Source organism: Mastigoproctus giganteus, chromosome 2 (genome assembly GCF_048544385.1).
Source record: "Mastigoproctus giganteus isolate SK-2022 chromosome 2, ASM4854438v1, whole genome shotgun sequence".
Taxonomy (NCBI): domain Eukaryota; kingdom Metazoa; phylum Arthropoda; class Arachnida; order Uropygi; family Thelyphonidae; genus Mastigoproctus; species Mastigoproctus giganteus.
In genome coordinates, this window is record NC_143576.1 from 167,744,457 (window position 1) to 167,763,889 (window position 19,433).

Sequence of the window (19,433 nt, forward strand, 5' to 3'; positions counted from 1 at the left end):
TTTCATCTATCCATCTCCGCCTTTGTCTTCCAGGTTTTCTTCTAGCTCCTCTTGGGTACCATTCTGTTATTTTCTTAGTCCATCTGTCATCATGTCTTCGAGCTATGTGTCCTGCCCAAGACCATTTTAGTTCTTTAGTTTTGATAAGAATGTCCTTTACTTGAGTTTGCTGCATAATCCATGTGTTTCTCTTCTTATCTAACAGTCTTATTCCCAATATAATTCGTTCCATTCTTCGCTGTGTAGTTCTTATAAATAACACTTGGTGAGTGCCCAAGTTTCACTTCCATAAGTCATGGTGGGGAGTATACATTGATTCATTATTTTACGTTTCAGACAAACTGGGATATTGCTCTTCAGTATGTGACTATATTTCCTGAATGCTATCCATCCAAAATTTATTCTTCTCTTGACTTCCAGCCATTTATCATTATTACAGCTAATAACTTGTCCCAGATAAGTATATGACTCCACCTTTTCAATTACTGCTCCTTCAATCATTATTTCCCTTTCCGTGGCATACTTGTTCATCATTACTTTTGTTTTAGCCATATTCATCTTTAGTCCAAAATCCTTACTAACTGTGCATAACTGATTAAGATTTTCCTCTAATTCTTTGGGATCGTGGCTTATGACCACAATGTCATCTGCAAATCGTAAATGGTTTAGGTACTCTCCGTTCACATTGACTCCTTTCTGCGACCAGTCTAATCTTCTGAAAGCTTCCTCAAGGGCAGCAGTAAACAGCTTCGGAGATATTGTGTCTCCTTGTCGAACTCCTTTCTCGATTTTAAATTTGCTACTGTCTTTGTCTAGTCTAATAAAGGATGTAGCACTCTCATATATTTTCTTCAAAATCATAATATATTGAGTATCTATGCCTTGTCTTTCCAGTGCCTGAAACATTGCCTTATGCTGTATGGAGTCAAATGCCTTTTCATAATCCACAAATGCCAGGCATAATGGTGTTTTATATTCATTTGTTTTCTCCATTAGCTGTGATATTACTTGAAGGCGATCCATAGTTGAGAATCCTGTCCTAAAGCCAGCTTGCTCTTTTGGTTGATTCTCATCAAGTATTCTTTCTAATCTGTTAGTAATGACCCTTGTGAACAACTTATAGATGTGGGATAACAAGCTAATTGGTCTATAATTTCCAATTTCTGATTTATCTCCTTTCTTATGCAGCAAAACTATGATTGCATTATTCCACTGCTTAGGCATCACACCTTTTCTAATGCACTTTGTGAAGAGCCTTCCCAGTTTTTGTGTTATGTCTCTTCCTCCCAATTTTAACAACTCTACAGTAACTTCATCTTCCCCCGGGGCTTTCCGATTCTTCATTTTCTTCAATGCATGTTCTACCTCATCAGGAAGAATATCGGGTATGTCATATGTGTTGCTACTTTGCAATCCATCTTCCCCACTGCTGGTATCATTCCCTCACTCCTTGTATAATTCTCTATAGTAGTCTTCTGCTATTTGAATTATGCCTTCTCTGCTGTTTATGAGTACACCATCGCTATTCTTCAGTTTCAGTATCATTTGTCTTTCTGTATTACTGCTCATGGCTGCTGATTTAAATCCTTTGTTTTCCCTTAATGCTTGTTCTACTTTTCTTGTGTTAAATCTTCTTATGTCCTCTCTGAGTCTCTTTCTAATGGCTTTGCATAACTCAGTATACTCAATTTTCTCCCTGTCAGTGTTTTTCTTGCTCTTCATTTGTCATCTTTGGTTCATCATGACAAGTGTTTCTTGACTAATTTTTTCTTCTTTGAATTTCTGTTTCCCTATAGGTTTCTTGGGCTTTATCACTTTCAGAAAGTTGTAATGTTCCTCGTCGATATCTTGGTCCTGAGCAGTCTGCAGAAGCTCAAACTTGTTCTTAAGTTCCAGTACATACTGCTTTTTCTCCTCCTCTGTTATTTCAAAGACCTTTGTATTATTTACTCGAGTCAGTTTTTTCCTTTCCTACATCTATATCAAGTGTACATCTTACCATTCTGTGATCCACTTAGGCCTAAACCTTGAATAATATTTCTTAGTTGGTATGTAAAGCCTAGTAGCTTCCAAGATAAGTTCTTTGAATGCTTCTCATTTTGAATTTGCTGTTGGTAACATCATCAGTTGGTCCCACTGTATAGAATTTAAATAATGTCTCAGCTGCTATAATGATCAGCATATCAGGAGCAGAAAATGCAAAATTATGTTCAGACTGCTATCACTGATTTCTTAAAATGGAATAATTTGGTATGATTAATACAATATGTAAACAATAAATTTTACATATATGACATAATATATACTGTATATGTATGTTTGTATTTTCATCGCTTTCCTATTGATCTGTTTAATTTCCAATACTGAACAGTATAATTTTGATTTTTAGTGAGTAGTTAGTTAGTTATTTGGTTTTTAGGAGCATTAGCAACTAAGGCCATATTGCTCCGGGGATATGCGGTGGTCATTCTCTGACCTTTCTGCATCCTCCGTATTTGGTGGTCACGGGCTCGAACTCTGGTCTAATCAAGAAGCATGTGCTACACACTACTGCTCCTGCCCACCTGGCTACGGAGGCGCCCAAGAGTAACTAAGTAAAGCTTAAATTAACTTGGAAAATCCAAAAATTTGACCATGGGAACACACATTCCCTTATAACAAGTAAATGTACGTAAGCAGGGCACCGAATGCCATTTTGGTACACCACTGTTATAACTGTACTTTTCCAAGAAAACTAATTTGTCACTGTAATATAGTCATATAATCGTTTTATAAAAAATTTCTTCTTTGAACTGAGAGATTAACTTAGAAGATTAATAGTAATCATATTATTCTTTTGATTACACTATTAAAAACTTCACTGAATATGTGATCTCTTCACTCTTCAGTTTGAAGAAACTTTTATGAGCTGTTACACTTCCATGAATGTTTGCTATATAATTGGAAAGTTATTATTTACATAGAGGTGGACCTTTATATAATGAAATCGATCGTTACTTTGAAAAAATTTGTTAAAAAGAAATTTCATTATAAAGAAATATCACCTTTTTAATGTTCAGAAATATAGTAAAAGATGGATAATAAATCAGAAAAGTGGGAATGAATAAATTTTCTAATGTTTTAAAACAATTAATTTATTAATACATACATATTAAGAAATAACTACTTACAGGATGTGCACAAAATATATTAGTACACTCGATTTTATTGTACATCATTCATAAAAATTTTCACATCTGTGTTAACACTCAGAAATATATTTTCTGACACATTTTCTTCATATTAAAGGCCTCAATGCAAAGTTTCAACTACTGCCAACATTTCATGTTTGGAAAGTTTAATACTACCCTCATTTTCACCCAATTCATCATTGATACTGTCACTAGTTCTTTGAATACTCTCCAAAATGTTAGAGTCGCTCAAATATTCAACTGTTATGACATCATTATCAACTCTTAAAAATTCATCAAGAACAATTTCTCCACTGATCAAATCTCTTGCTTGGAGTTCTGTCCAAGATTGCTCAATATTTATAGTAGTTCATTTCTCTCAATCACTGGTAATTGGCATTTTAGCAAAATCTGCTTTTGTGAAACAATTCTGAATTGTTGTTTCTGTCACATCTTGATTCCACACTTTCACCAACTCTGATATGCTCTTCCGCAAATTATAAGAGAATCTATACGTTTGTCAGTTTTTATTCTCAGTATCATTTTTGTCAGTATGTGCCTTCAGTAGTGCATTTTCTAATTCTTATAATGCCTTGGTCCACTGGCTGTAGTTTAGATGAGGTATTCAGAGGGAAGAAAATAAGCGTCACAATTGTAAGTTTTGAAATTATTAAGTGAAAGTGGGCAGGGCAGTTGTCGACAATCAATGCGATTTTTCTGGGGGGGGGGGAGATTGTCATCTTTCTATCAAAATTTAAAATCAACTGTTCAAAAATTTCACTTGTCATCCAAGCTTTTTTGTTGTAGTCAAATTCTAACAACTTTACTCCTTTTAAATATCGGGGTTGTTTACTTTTGCCTATTACCAAAAGCTCCGGTTTTTCATTACTAACCATATTTGCACCAACCAAGATTGTAATTCACTCCTTACTATTTTTACCGCCTAAACATTTATCACCTTTAAAAATTAGGAAAACATTTAAAAAAATAGACTTATTTCATCGATGTTGAATGTGAATTTCCTAACAATAAAAAAACTACGAATAACATTAGAAATGAATTGAATCACAAGATTGCAAAATTAGGAATAAAGCCAGATGTTCTCTCGAAATTAAGTTTCGTCACTGATCAAGGAACTAATATTATGTGTGCTCTTCAACAGTCTGTAATACTGAATTGCAGCTTTCACATAATAAACACAATATTATGAAATACTTTCAAAGAAAATTACCTGAAAGAAACTCTACCACTCATTAAATTACTTACAGGTGAAGTTAAAGACATTGTAACATATCTGAAGCAGTCTGGTCTCATTCATCATCGGGAAACCACTGTTCATCAAGAGTGCAATACTCACTGGAATAGTAGAATTGACCCATACACTAATGAGCCAAAACATTATGACCCCTACCTAATATGATGTTGGTCCTCCACGTGCAGCCAAATCATCTTGTACCTGGCGAGGCATGGACACTACAAGATTTCTAAATGTGTCTTGTGGTATCTGGTACCAACACATAACCAGCAGATCCTTTAACTCCTGTAAGGTCCGTGGTTGAGATGCCGCAGATTGGAGTTGCTGTTCCAACACAAACCATAGATGCTCGATGGGATTGATGTCTGGGGAATTTGGAGACCAGAGCAATATCTGGAAGTCTTCCTCATGGTCTACGAACCAGTATCAAACAATCTGGGCAGTGTGGCATGCCACATTAAAGACAGCACCGCCAGAGGGAAACACCGTTGCCATGATAGGGTGTACCTGGTCGGCAATGATGTTTAGGTAGGTGGTAGACATCAGATTTCCCGGCACATGGATGAATGGACCCAAGGTATCCCAGCAGAACATCACCCAAAGCATGACACCACTGCCACGGGCTTGTTTTCATCCCACAGTGCATCCAGGCGCCATCGCTTCCCTAGTAAATAACGCACACATACCCAGCTGTCCACATGGTGCAACAGGAAACATGATTCATCAGACCAGATGACCTTGTTCCAATCACTCAAAGTCCAGTTTCGATGCTCACGTGCCCATTGTAGGTGCTGTCACCAGTGAACAATGGTTAGTTAGCATGGGCACTTGGAGCGGCCTGTGGCTACGCAGCCCCATTTTCAGCAGGGTTCAATGTACTGTGTGTTGTGATACATTACTCCCGTCTAGGACTCACAATACCGGTCAAAATCTTAATACCGGTATTTCAGTATTTTTAATTTATGAAACCGGGATACCGGTATTCCAAAAAAAAAAACATTTTTTAACAATAAATTTTGATGCAATAAAGTATGGAAAAAACAAGTAATTACTCGAATTCACATTTTAAATCAAACTTTTATTACAATAATAAATATTCTAGCAAAAATTATTAAATATACAGTTATTCTAAAAACAAAAAAATAAGCAACCACACTGCCTGTCTGAATAAAGTGAGCTCTTAAGAAACTCAGTAGTTTAAACTGGATCTAATTTTGGTACATATTTAATTAGCGGCAGAAAACATCCTTTTGGATTCTGTGCTGGTTGGTGTTTGTACTGAGATAGTCGTAGACAAGTTGCAGTTTAATCCCCCCTTATTCCCTCATCTTCAAAAAATTTTATTTACTTTTTGACTTTTTATGGCGCTATATCCGTATTAACGAAAGAAAGGGACTAAAGGTTAAGCTTGGTGAGAAAACCAAATCTAAGTTGTGGGGGAGGGTATTTATTCATTTATTAATTTTTATTTCCCTACGTTTTAGTATCGCCATCAGTGGCCATTGTTATGATTTTCGTACAGCAGCTCCCCTCAAACACTAAGCCCCACAAGCTACCTGACTGCATTAAAAAATGAGAATTTCCAGGAGCTGAAGGACATCTCCCCCCATACACGAGTATATATTATTAATATTATTATTATTATTAATATCCATATGATGCAAGGAAGCCTGAGGCTTATGCCGCACCAGGAAAAAAAAAAAAAAATTCCCGAGTAACCCTGAGAGAGAGAGAGAGAGAGAGAGAGAGAGAGAGAGAGTCAAAAGTAGAAGGGAATCACCAAGAAAGAGAAGAATGATGATATCCAGCTCAGGACCCTGGGTGTGCCAAGCCCATACTCACTAGATGTGAGCCCCCGGGGTAATTGTATATCATATATATATATATATATATATATATATATATAATATATACGAGCTGTCAGTTTCTCAAGAGCAACGATACAAATATAAAACAAAAGTCATTTATCATACAAATCTACTTACAATACATAACTGGTGTTCATTTATATCTAATCTATTCATTTCTCTCATTTAATCTGTTAATACATGCTATCATTTCCATAAAATTTCTCTCAAATGACAACCTCAACTCTCTCTGCAGCTTCAAACACTAAACTAATTCAATCTAATCATCAATATCAATTCTCTTCACAACTTCAATCCATAAGTTGCTAACTTAATGCTAACAATTCCATGTAATCTCTCTTAATTTAGCAATATCAATTTTCTTTACAACTTCAACCAATAAACCAACTCAATACTAAACATTTCTTTATTTCTCGTGTTTCTTCAACTTCAACCTTACTCTAAAATAATCTCCCACTTTATCTAAGTACCACTTCCAAAACAACACAGTTCAGAGGACTTACTTTCCTTCTCTTTCATGGTGGGATTCCTTTGTGTGGGTTCCTTCCACAGAGTGCAGTAATCTCTCTCTCTCTCTCTCTCTCTCTCTCTCTCTCTTCTTAGTTGAACTCTGCATCTCTGCTGTATAACTCTTCCAGTACTGTCTTATTTTGGGATTTCGAGAACAGTTCTCTGTTAATACTGAAGGAAATTACCACAGCAGTAGTAGAAGCCAGGGCACTATCTGACTGGATTGTTATTCAACTTTCAGATTAACTTCTAGCACAGGAACATGCCTGGTGGATCCCTTCACTATATAGCTGGGCACTCCCAGAACTGGACCCGAAGTGAATCCAGAACTACCACTGGAAGTCTGCAACCCCTCCGAACAACAACCACAAACCCCTCTTTTGGTGCGAGCACCTTATTTATTTCCTTCTCAGTTATTTATTTATTGAATTGATTGCAAGTTACAATTGCCACTTCTACTACTTTTTTATACACAAGCTTATGTGCAAATCCCAGAGGGGTTTGCGTATTTATGTATCTCTCCCTATCTCATTTAAACCTGAACCAATCATGGTGTTATTCTTTAAACTCGCTCTTCTTCCTTTGGTGGGAAAAACAGAATAATTTTCCCACTCAACGAAATGCTTTCATCTTTTACCTCAAGATCACCTGTTCACAATACCTTTGAACTGCTCCATACCGACACCTATTCCCAAAATGCACTAAGTGTCGCATCCTCAAGTAGCAGTATAATAGAGGGATTAAACTATTGTTCAGAAGCTTTTAATTTTAAAATTAAAAGCTTCTGAACCTGCCATACCATTGTTCGCTATATTCCTTAATTATTCCATATTCCTTAATTGCACTACCAGGCCTACTGCCACTAATGGAAATATTTCCGTGATGATGTTTTCGTTATTCCTTATGCTTTACTTCCACACACACTATACTTACTAAGAGAAATATATTTGCAAGATTTTATGTCTTACAGTTTCATGATGTTTTCAGGTTTCCATTGCATTTTTACTGTGTATAACAATCCCTCATTTGCAAATTCAGCAATATTAATGATTTATTGTTGTTGATTTTATAACTTTAGGTGAATAAATCAAAGACAATTATTTTTTAAATTAGTACCAAAAAATCGGTATTTTTGTATCAATACCAGGATTTGAATAGCGGAAAAAAATGACCGGGATCCTGGTATTCGGGATCATGGAATCTCAGTATTGTAAGCCCTACTCCTGTCACCAGCATTCCAATTACCGGCGAGTTGCACCATGGTCGCCCTTCTGTTATCACATACCATCCAGAGGAGCCTTCACTCACCTCAAGCATCGATAAGCTGTGGTCATCCAACACCTCGCCGGCGGTTCGTGGCTTTCCCCTCCTTGGACCACTTTCAGTAGGTACCAACCATGGCTGACCATGAACATCCCACCAGCCGTGCCGTTTCGGATATGCTCTGACACAGTCTTCTGGCCATTACAATTTGGCCTTTGTCAAACTTGCTTAAGTCCGCTGCCTTTCCCATTTGAAGAACAAGAGTAACACTGATTAACGGAGCTCAGTATCAGGTGTTTTTTATACCATGTCCTGACCCACGCACGTGCCATAGTTCACCTGCAGTTGCTTCGATTTGCATATTGACTTGATGGTCATAATGTTTTGGCTCATCGGTGTATGAATCATTTGATGTCAACTATGATGGCATTACAAATATTCTCATTGAATGTCAGGAAGAAGAGAGAATGGAGAAGAGAGAACAAGACAGCCTTAAAATGCTGATTAGTTTGCTGAAACTATTTAAAGAAGCTTCAATACAACTTGAAGGTGATGCATGTCCAATGTCGCAGATTGTTTTGCCAATAAGATTTAGCCTGTTGAATTACCTGACAATTTCAGTTTCTGACCATAATGATCAGATTGAACAAAAAAATAAAGGTTGTCAACTTTTAAATGAAAAATTTACCATACATAAATTAGACAGAATCATATCACTCCTATGGCCAAATTTCCACCAGTTAAAGATATTGTTAGATCAAGAAAAATGAGAAACAATAGAGGGTGTATGAGATTTAATAGAAGAATATAAATGTGATGAATAGTCACTATCCTCAATAACAACAATGCCAAAAACAACACCAGTACATTTAGATGAGTGTAGCAATGACAACGAGGAACTTGTTGTAAAGATAGTGAAAATGCTGAAGCAATGATAAATGAAGATGACGAGATTGATAAATATATGCATGTTGATGTGATGGGCCATGTTCAATCCAATGACCTATTAGAGTGGTGGAAAAATCATGAAGTTGAAATCAGATATTTTTCTAAAGTGGCTAGGCATGTACTTTGTGTTCCTGCCAATAGTGCAAGCTCCAAAAGAAATTTTAGCGCAGTCAGATTAGCAGTGCAAGAGCGTTGAACCAATTTAAGTACTGACAGTGTTGACTCTATTTTATTTGTGCATAACAATTTGTAAAGAGGTGGTGGCTGGTAGAGGTGGACATCGATATTCATTTTGGAATTATATTAAATATGGTAAATCGAAAATTTATTACATTTTCTTTTTTTTTAAATTAATATTGAATTTTGAATCTGAAAGTTTATTTTTTTATTATTATGAAACTTCAGAAATATGCTAGTGATTTTATTTATATAAAAAGTTTCAGCTGGGCTGGGATAAAAATTGCTTTAGGTGGGTAATGAATTTGAAAAACAAATTCCGGCTAGGGTCAGGTCAGGCCGTCTATTCTTTGAGCCGGGCCAGGTAAAAATAAAAAATGTAAGCACATACAAACTTCTAGCAGGTGTGACTAATTAATGAATACATATACACCAGAGATGGTGTCAACAACAACAACAGCAAAAAAAAAAAAAAAAAAAAAAAATCATAAATACTCACTTTGCATACATACAGGTTGCCACCAGTACCCTGTATATCTATTAAATTCTTCTTGTGTGACATATGGAGGTATACCAGCAGAGCCAGGGTCATTAATTATACTAGAAGTGCCTATAAGGAAACTCTGTTATAAGTAATGTTAAAGGCAACACAGTAACACAGAAACAAAATGAACTGCAAAATTCAAAAAAGGAAGTCTAGATTAAGTAAATTTTAGATTTTAGTAAATAAAATCTAAAAATATCTGCATAATAAAATTTGTTATAAGCTCTACACAATGTATACCAAAAAATTAAATTTTAATTTAATTTAACAAACAGCAATGTTAATGACAAAAAAAAAAAAAAACACCCAACATCATAATTTATATTTTCCAAATATATATTTATATTTTTTCCCCCAAAATTTTCTAACTTTTACAATGATATTAGTAATATTTACGTAGCAATAGAGAAGGACAAAAATTAATAGAACTTTCACAGACCTGAATGGGGGGTTTACATGCTTAATATTACTGATTATTGAGCAACTGAACACTGACTCCCTAGAGTTCCCTCCAATCAGTCATGAGAGGCACCTATGGCATTTACTTGTAAAGTATATCTGGTATGCCTGGCTTTGAGCATGTTCATATTGAATATTAATGCTTATTCAGAAAGCACATCTAATACACTTGGCTTTAAGTGCATTCATATTTTTATATATCTTATTCAAAATATCTGTATACATATATTTTTTTAAACTACTGTATCTGCATTTTTATTACTCAGTGGCTCTTATATCTCGTCAGGAGTTCGCAAACTTACCTAACCCACAAAATGATAAATGAATTTGTGTGATGCCCCAAATAAAACTAAATAATCATTATGGGTTAGAGCTGGGCAAAAGAAATAAATAAACATACTACTTAATTTTAATAATTAAAATTTAATCTATATATCAAATAGAACAAAGTTAGAAGCTTATAACTTTATAAAAGAAAACTGTTTCATTAGAAATGAACAAAACACAATCAAATTTCAAACGTGAGGCAAATTTTTAAAAATTCTGTGATGGTCATTCTGTCAAGAGAGTTGCGATTCACACTTTAAGAAAGAACCCCTATATTAGGCAGTACAACATCAGAAAGGCAGCAAAAAAAATAAACCATGCAACTCTGGCTCTGGGCATGAGGACCTACTTAATGCATATTATGATTATGTAACTTTAGCAGGCAAGGCTAGTGTATAAACAAGCACTAATTGAAATTTTTTCCTTCTGATCATTGCCTCTTGCCACAAAGAAAAATATCAGTGTTCCAAAAAGAAAGAATATTTTGCAATTCACAGTTACATGAAAATATATAAAAAAGTTGTAAAAGGAGCTAAAGTAAATAGTCTCACTGATGGATATGTTATTGAAATAACAGTGAAAGTTACTGCAAAAAACATTAAAGCAATATCATGTTAAATATGATGTATTTGAAGAGAAAGGTGAAGCAAATGAAAAGAAAAATGTTTGTTTGTTATTTGGTTTTTAGAAGCATTAGCAACTAAGGCCATATTGCTCCGGGGATATGCGGTGGTCATTCTCTGACCTTTCCGAAGAAAATTGTAAAATGCCACAAAGAGCCAAATCAGACAATGGTGTCAGCCACTTCAGAAGTAAATTGCCTGAATCTGGGTTTCCTATAATCAGTTTTTTATAGGGGTGGGCTCTGTGGTGTGTTTATAAAATTTTGAAGTTTTGTAACAATGCAACTATGTACACCAGTTACTTCCATTTGCCCAGATTAAGAACCTGAAGGGGCATAGATTCAAATTGAAGAAAGACAGTTGTAGAATAGATGTGCGAAAGCTTGCCTTTAGCCAGTGGGTAGCTGATGGCTAGAACAGACTTCCATCTGTTGTTGTGGAAGTTGATAGCTTAAATAAAATTTAAGGCTGAACTAGGCCTCCGTAGCCAAGTGGTTAGGAGCAGGAGTGCAGTAGCACAATCTCTTTGAGTAGACCAGGGTTCAAGCCCCTAACTGCTAAATACGGTCGATCTCCCAACCCGCACTGGATCAGCGTGGCAGATTAAGGATTGAAAATGCCAGAACGTTATCAAATTGTAGCAGGGTGATTAATGATTTTGTAATCACTGAGAGCAAAGTGGAGGAGAAATTGTTGAAGTTAAACATAAGAAAGGCACTTGAAGGTGGATAGGATCTATCCAATTATATCAAAGAAGGAGGCAAAGGAAATAAGCAAACCGTTAGCCACAATTATGAGAGCATCCTTGGACTCAAAGGAGGTCCCCACAGACTGGACATGTGCAAATGTATCCCCAATTCAGAAAGGGGGATTGAAGGGTGACACGAGTAATTACAGACGAATTAGTTTAACTTCTGTTCCGGGTAAAATAATGGAGTCACTAATTAAGGATGCATTACAGGATCATCTAGACAAGACTGCAGCAATAATTCACACACAGCATGGGTTTGTCAAGGGAAAGTCTTGTTTGACAAATTTGATTGGCTATAATGATGTGGTTAGAAAGGAACTGGATGCAAAAAATAATTTTGCTATCATATACTTGGATTTCAGGAAAGCTTTGGACACTTGAGCAGGGAAGACTACTGTACAAGGAGTGGAATGGTATTAAGGGTAAGTTGCTACAATGGATAAAAGGATGGTTGAGTGGGAGAAGACAGAGGGTGGTAATCAATGGGCACTGCTCTTCATGGACTAATGTTATTAGTGGAGTCCCACAGGGTTCAGTGTTGGGTCCACTGTTGTTTTGTATATTTATTAATGATACTGATGAAGATATATCAGGCTTAGTGTCAAAGTTTGCAGATCATACAAAGGTTGGCAGGGTTGTTACTAACAGTAATGGCAATGTGCTACTGCAACAGGATCTAGAAAATTTTGGAAGATGGGCTGAGAAGTGGCAACTGAAATTTAACATTGGCAAATGCAAAGTACTGCATATGGGTAGAAGTAACACCAGAGAAACATCCCAACTGTGTGATACTACACTTAGGATGGTAGAAAATGAAAAAGACCTGGGAATAATTGTGCAGTCAGATATGAAGTTTTCTGAGCAATGCAGACAGGCTGCCAGAGCAGGTCACAGAGTTTTGTCAATAATATACAGGAATTTTGCTAACAGGGAAAAGGAGGTGATTGTCCCTCTGTATAAGGCAATGGTCAGGCTACACCTTGAGTACTGCATACAGGTCTGGAGGCCTCATTTTAGGAAGGATGTAGATTTGCTTAAGCGTATACAGAGAAGGGCAACAAGATTGGTGAGGGGAATGAAGGGATCCTCTTACCAAGAGAGGCTTAAGTTCTGCAAATTGCAGCGGCTGGAGACTAGGCACCTGCGAGTTGATCTCACTGAGGTGTATAAGGCCTTGAATGGGTTGAGCACACTGAATTCTGATGGGATTCTTTCACTTGTTCAGATTACGAACCAAAGGGAGGCATAGATTCAAATTGAGGAAAGACAGATGTAGAATAGATGTGCGGAAATTTGCCTTTAGCCAGCGAGTGGTTAATTGCTGGAACAAACTTCCATCTGTCATTGTGGTAGTTGATAGGTGAAATAAATTTAAGGAGGAACTGTACAAACATTTAGAGGGAATGGTTGTGTGATTTTTTTTTTTTTTTTTTTTGGCTGATGCTACATAAGCTGATACGCTTGCTTTCTTGCATCACATGCCACAATTACTACTGCTATTATAAAGTGGTTCTTCAACAGGTCATGGTCATCATGAAGCTCTTACAATAAAGAAGGCAGAATGTATGGGCAAAATACTAATGCTTATAATATTAAGGATACAATATTTAATTACTGGGAGACTTGCCCGGAAAGGAGGAGACACACAACATCAAAAAATTCTTAAATGACAAAAACCCAGAATTGAAATTTTTGTAAAAACACTTAGAAGAGCAGGTGGGAAAAAAAGTAAATAAAGAAAATGCTGAATGCAAGTTGTAGAATAACTGTACACAAAAAAGAGGCTAAAAATCAGTAATGAACAGAATGTTCCCAAATTTATTTTTTAACGAAAAATCCAAACACCAAAGATATTATTAAGTCAGTCCTCGTATAGCACGATAGTTGTGTTCCTAGAAACCTTCATGCAATGGAAAATTGTGCAATATAAACAACAGGCCCTATCGGAAAAATAGGGTTATGTGCCGACCACCCAAGATTGAACACACATTTGTAACCAAAACATTACCAAACACAATAATTAATCGTAATAAAATACTTACGTATTTTATTACGATTAATTATTGTGTTTGGTAATGTAGTTGTTGTAATGTTTGGTAATGTAGTTGTTGTAGTGTTTGGTAATGTAGTTGTTGTAGTTTGGTAATGTAGTTGTAGTTGTAATAAAATATGTGAGTATTTTATTACAACTACAACTATTATTTAATAAAATATTGCTAATGCTTTTGCTTCTATCATAAGCAAACTTGTTTTTAACATTAGCATTAGTAGAGGCATTTGATGCAAGAAAGCAAGCTTATGCAGCATCAGTCAAAAAAATTAAAGTAAAATAAATAAATAAAAAATAACCACTTCCACTTCACCCCTCTGTTCGTTCGAAATACCTGTCCAGCCGAGCCTTAAACTTATTTAGACTATCAACTTCCACGACAAGGGATGGAAGTCTCTTCCACCTACCAACCACCCACTGGCTAAAGGCAAATTTCCGCACATCTATCCTACATCTGTCTTTCCTCAATTTGAATTTATGCCCTCTCAGGTGATTATTCTGAGCAAGAGGAAGAATCCCATCAGCATTGAGCATACTCAAACCATTCAAGGCTTTATACACCTCTATCAGATCACCTCGCTGCTGCCTAGTCTCCATTAGCATTAGTATAGGCATTTGATGCAAGAAAGCAAGCTTATGCAGCATCAGCCAAAAAAAAAAAAAAAAAAAACCCCACTTCCACTTCACCCCTCTGTTCGTTCAAAATACCTGTCCAGCTGAGCCTTAAACTTATTTAGGCTATCAACCTCCAGCACAAGGGATGGCAGTCTGTTCCACCAACCAATCAACCACCCGCTGGCTAAAGGCAAATTTCCGCACGTCTATCCTACATCTGTCTTTCCTCAATCTGAATTTATGCCCTCTCAGGTGATTTTTCTGAGCTAGAGGAAGAATCCCATCAGCATTGAGCATGCTTAAACCATTCAAGGCTTTATACACCTCTATCAGATCACCTCGCTGGTGCCTAGTCCCCAGACACTGTAATTTGCAAAACTTAAGCCTTTCTTCGTAAGAGCACCCCTTTGTTCCATTCACTAATCTTGTTGCCCTTCTCTGTACTCGTTCCAGCAGCTCTACATCCTTCTTGAAATGAGGCCTCCAGACCTGTATACAGTACTCTAGGTGTGGCCTGACCATTGCCTTATACAATGGAATAATCACCTCCTTATCCCTGCTGGAAAAATTCCTGTATATCATTGACAATACTCCATGAGCTACTCTTGCAGCCCGTCTGCACTGTCAGAGAACTTCATATCTGCCTGCACAATCACCCCCAAGTCCCTTTCATTCTCTACCACTGTCACTGTAGTACCACAGAGTTGATACGTTGCTCTGGGGTTGCTGTTTCCCATGTGTAGTACTTTACATTTGTCAATGTTAAACTTCATTTGCCACCTCTCAGCCCATCTGCTCAACCTTTCCAGATCCTGCTGCAGCAGCATAGTGTCAGTAGTATCCTTGACAACCCTGCCAACCTTTGTGTCATCTGCAAACTTGGACATTAAGCTTGATATACCATCATCAATATCATTTATAAATACAGAAAACAATAATGGACCCAACACTGAGCCCTGAGGGACTCCACTAATAACATTAGTCCACGATGAGCAGTGTCCATTGATTACCACTCTCTGTCTTCTCCCCCTCAACCACCCCTTTATCCATAGCAGCAATTTGCCTCCAATGTCACACTGCTCCAATTTGTGTAGCAGTCTTCCATGTGCCACAGTATCAAAAGCCTTTCTAAGATCCAAGTATATAATATCAAAGTTATTCCCTGCATCCAGTTCTTTTGTGACTGCATCATAGTATCCAATCAAGTTGGTCAGGCAAGACTTCCCCTTAACAAAACCATGCTGTGTCTGAGCTATAACTGAAGTCTTGTCTAAATGATCCTGCAGTGCTTCTTTAACCAGTGCCTCCATTAATTTTCCTGGAACAGAAGTTAAGCTCACAGGTCTATAATTACTTGTGTCAGCCTTTGATCCTCCTTTGTGAATTGGGGTCACATTTGCACATTTCCAGTCTATGGGTACCTCCCCTGAGTCCAAGGAAGCTCTCATAATTATGGCTAAGGGTTTGCTTACTTCCTTTGCTGCCTCCTTTAATATAACTGGATAGATCCCATCCACCCCGGGTGCCTTTCTTGTGTTTATCTTCAACAGTTTCTCCTCCACTTTACTCCCAGTTATTTCAAGATTCTGCAGCTTACTGCTAGAGTTGAATACACCTCTGGCATTCCCCTTGCTGAATAACTCCTCATGTGTGAATGTCGATGCAAAATATTCATTTAGTTTGTTAGCTACCTGAGCAGGATCATCAACAGTTAACCCATCAATATCAAGTGGACCAATCTGATTCATCCCCTTCCTTCTAGAGTTTACATAAGTAAAGAACTCTTTGCTGTTTTTCTTTGCATCCCTTGCCAAGGATTTCTCGTAATCTGCCTTCGCCTGCCTAACCTCCTTTGTAACTTGGTTGCATATCAACTTGTATCTATCATAGGCTTCTGTGTCATGTGTTAATTTGTAAGTATCCCATGCATTTTTCTTCTCTGCCATATGCCTCATTAGTTCATCTGACATCCATTTTGGCCTAAACCTTGAACAATATTTCTTAGTTGGTATGTAAAGCCTAGTAGCTTCCAAGATACGTTCTTTGAATGCTTCCCATTTTGAATTTGCTGTTGGTAACATCATCAGTTGGTCCCACTGTATAGAATTTAAATACTGTCTCAGTCCATCGTAGTCACCTTTACGGAAGCAATAACCCTTCCCTTTACCCCTAATGGTAGTTACCTCTTTCAGTAAATCCCACTTCAGCACACTGTGATCACTGCCACCTAGTGGTTCATTTATCTGCAGATTCTTAACGCATGAAGAATCACTGCTGATAATCAAATCAAGAGTATTACTCCCTCTAGTTGCCTCCCGAACATGCTGATGTAGAAAACAATCATCCAATAAATCCACAAAAGCCCTGCTAGTGCGTGAGTAACCAGCCCCCAAATTCCAGTCAATAACTGGGAAATTAAAATCTCCCATTATAAGACTCTCTGATTTACTGGCCCACTCTATTTCCCTGTACAGTTCCTTATTATACTCATCAGAGTCATTAGGCCTATAGCACACTCCTACTCTCAATTTTGATCTCCCAATGCTTATGTCACACCAAACTGACTCAACACTGCACTGTCCAGCGATGTCGACTGGCTTCACTTCCTTGGTTTTTATGTGTTTCTTAAATAATAGCATAACCCCTCCCCCCTTCCTATCCTGTCTATCCTTTCTGTAGACGTTGTACTCCCCAAATTGCAGTTCTGCATCCCTTATATCTGTATGACACCACGTCTCTGATATCCCAACAATATCTGCCTTTGATGTTTTGAGCAATACCTCAAATTCATCAAATTTATTTACTAAACTCCTAGCATTGGTGTACACGCAAGTATACCTGGCACCTGTTTCTATTCTTAGCTACCCTAACACAACCCATGTGTTTACTTATACTGCAATGGCTCCCAGCAGTCTCTGAAATACCATGCATCTTGTTTTTCAGGCTTCTGCTCATTCTAATAGAAGCAGTGCAAGAATCTCTTTCACCTCTGCCAGTGGCTACTGTCAATCTATTGGTCTTTGTCTCCCCCCAAGCTAGCAGTTTTCCGACCCACCTAACACTGCCTCGATAGCATCAGCAAATATTCTTGCACCCTTTCTATTTAAGTGTATCTCATCCCTGTAGAAGCAATCTCTCCTGTTAACAAGTACAGTCCGGGCTGAAAAAAATTCTACCCCTTGAGCCTTGCACAATCTTTCCAGGGCCGAATTGATCAACAAGGCTCTCATCATATACTCCCTCCTATCGTGTCTGGGCAGAATTGCAGACACTTTCAAATTCAACCCTAATTCTCGGCTTTTGTTCAACAGTGACCTGTACTTGTTAAGTAATTCTGCCGGTCTCCTACTCTTAATATTATTCGTGCCAACGTGTACAACTATATCACCTTTTGTGCCCTTAAAAGATGATATTCGCTCTACAACGTCATCAACCTTTGCCCCTGGCAGACATACCCTGGTCCTGTTCCACCTATCTTTTTTTACAAAGCATGTTCCCCGTTTCCCTGACAATAGAGTCGCCAACAACTACTAGTTCCTTCGGGACCAGCGCATTCTGCCTTGGGGTTGTGTCTGTGTCACGCGATGCCCAAGTGCAAGCTCTGGCGTTGATGTGGGCAGCTGAGAGCTTGATGGGCCCCTCAATTTAGTTTCTTCGAGGGCATCCACCCTGTCCTTCAAGCTCTCATATAGGCCCACAAGAACGCCGAGTTGTTGCCTGATATCGATACACTCCTTGCATCGCGCACACACAAAGACATCCCCCTTGGCAATATCATGTCCCGTACCTGATTGCTCTGCAAACATCAAGCAAACAGTGCATTTTATAAGGCTGTGAGTCAGAGGACAACTGCCCCCCTCAGTTCTGCTCTGAGCCACAGCACTTCCATTAGCTTGAGCCTTTTGCTTTGCTGCTCTAGTCTGAGTCATGATTCTATTAATTTATTAATTAATTATAATTAATTAATATGTATACAGTAAAGTATACAGGTGCATGTAAAGTATACATGCACCTGTTCTTCCTCTTAGCCACCGTAACACAACCCATGTGTTTACTTGTACCCCAATGATTCCCAGCAGTCTCTGAAATATCCTGCATCTTATTTTCCAGGCTGCTGCTCATTCCAATAGAAGCAGTGCAAGAATGACTTTCTCCTCTGCCAGTGGCTACTGTTAATCTATTAGTCCTTGTATCCCCCCAATCTAGCAGTTTTCCGACCCTCCTAACACTGCCTCGATAGCATCAGCAAACATTCTTGCACCCTTTCTATTTAAGTGTATCCCATCCCTGTAGAAGCAGTCTCCCCTGTTAACAAGTACAGACCAGGCTGAAAAAAATTCTACCCCTTGAGTCCTGCACAATCTTTCCAGGGCCGAATTGATCGACAGGGCTCTCATCATATACTCCCTCCTATAGTGTCTGGGCAGAATTGCAGACACTTTCAAATTCAACCCTAATTCACGGCTTTTTTTCATCAGTGACCTGTACTTGTTAAGTAATTCTGCCGGTCTCCTACTCTTAATATCATTAGTGCCAACGTGTACAACTATATCACCTTTTGTGCCCTTAAAAGATGATATCCGCACTACAACGTCATCAACCTTTGCCCCTGGCAGACATACCCTGGTCCTGTTCCACCTATCCTTTTTACAAAGTATGTTTCCCATTTCCCTGACAATAGAGTCACCAACAGCTACTAGTTCCTTTGGGACCAGCGCATTCTGCCTTGGTTGCTGCTGCTGTGTTGCGCGATGACCAAGTGCAAGCTCTGGCATTGGTGTGGGCAGCTGAGAGCTTGATGGGACCCTCACTTGTAATCCTTCGAGGGCATCCACCCTGTCCTTCAAGCTCTCATATAGGCCCATAACAATGC

At 37.9% G+C, this 19,433-nt stretch overlaps 1 protein-coding gene across 1 annotated transcript in view; it reads right to left on the bottom strand.

Moving 5' to 3' along the window:
* Positions 1-19,433, bottom strand: part of LOC150089729 (dipeptidyl peptidase 9) — a 483,518-nt gene that overhangs the window by 337,651 nt on the left and 126,434 nt on the right. The window contains 1 exon segment of the mRNA XM_090390084.1: positions 9,691-9,801. Within this exon segment, the coding sequence (XP_090246210.1) occupies positions 9,691-9,801 (111 nt within the window).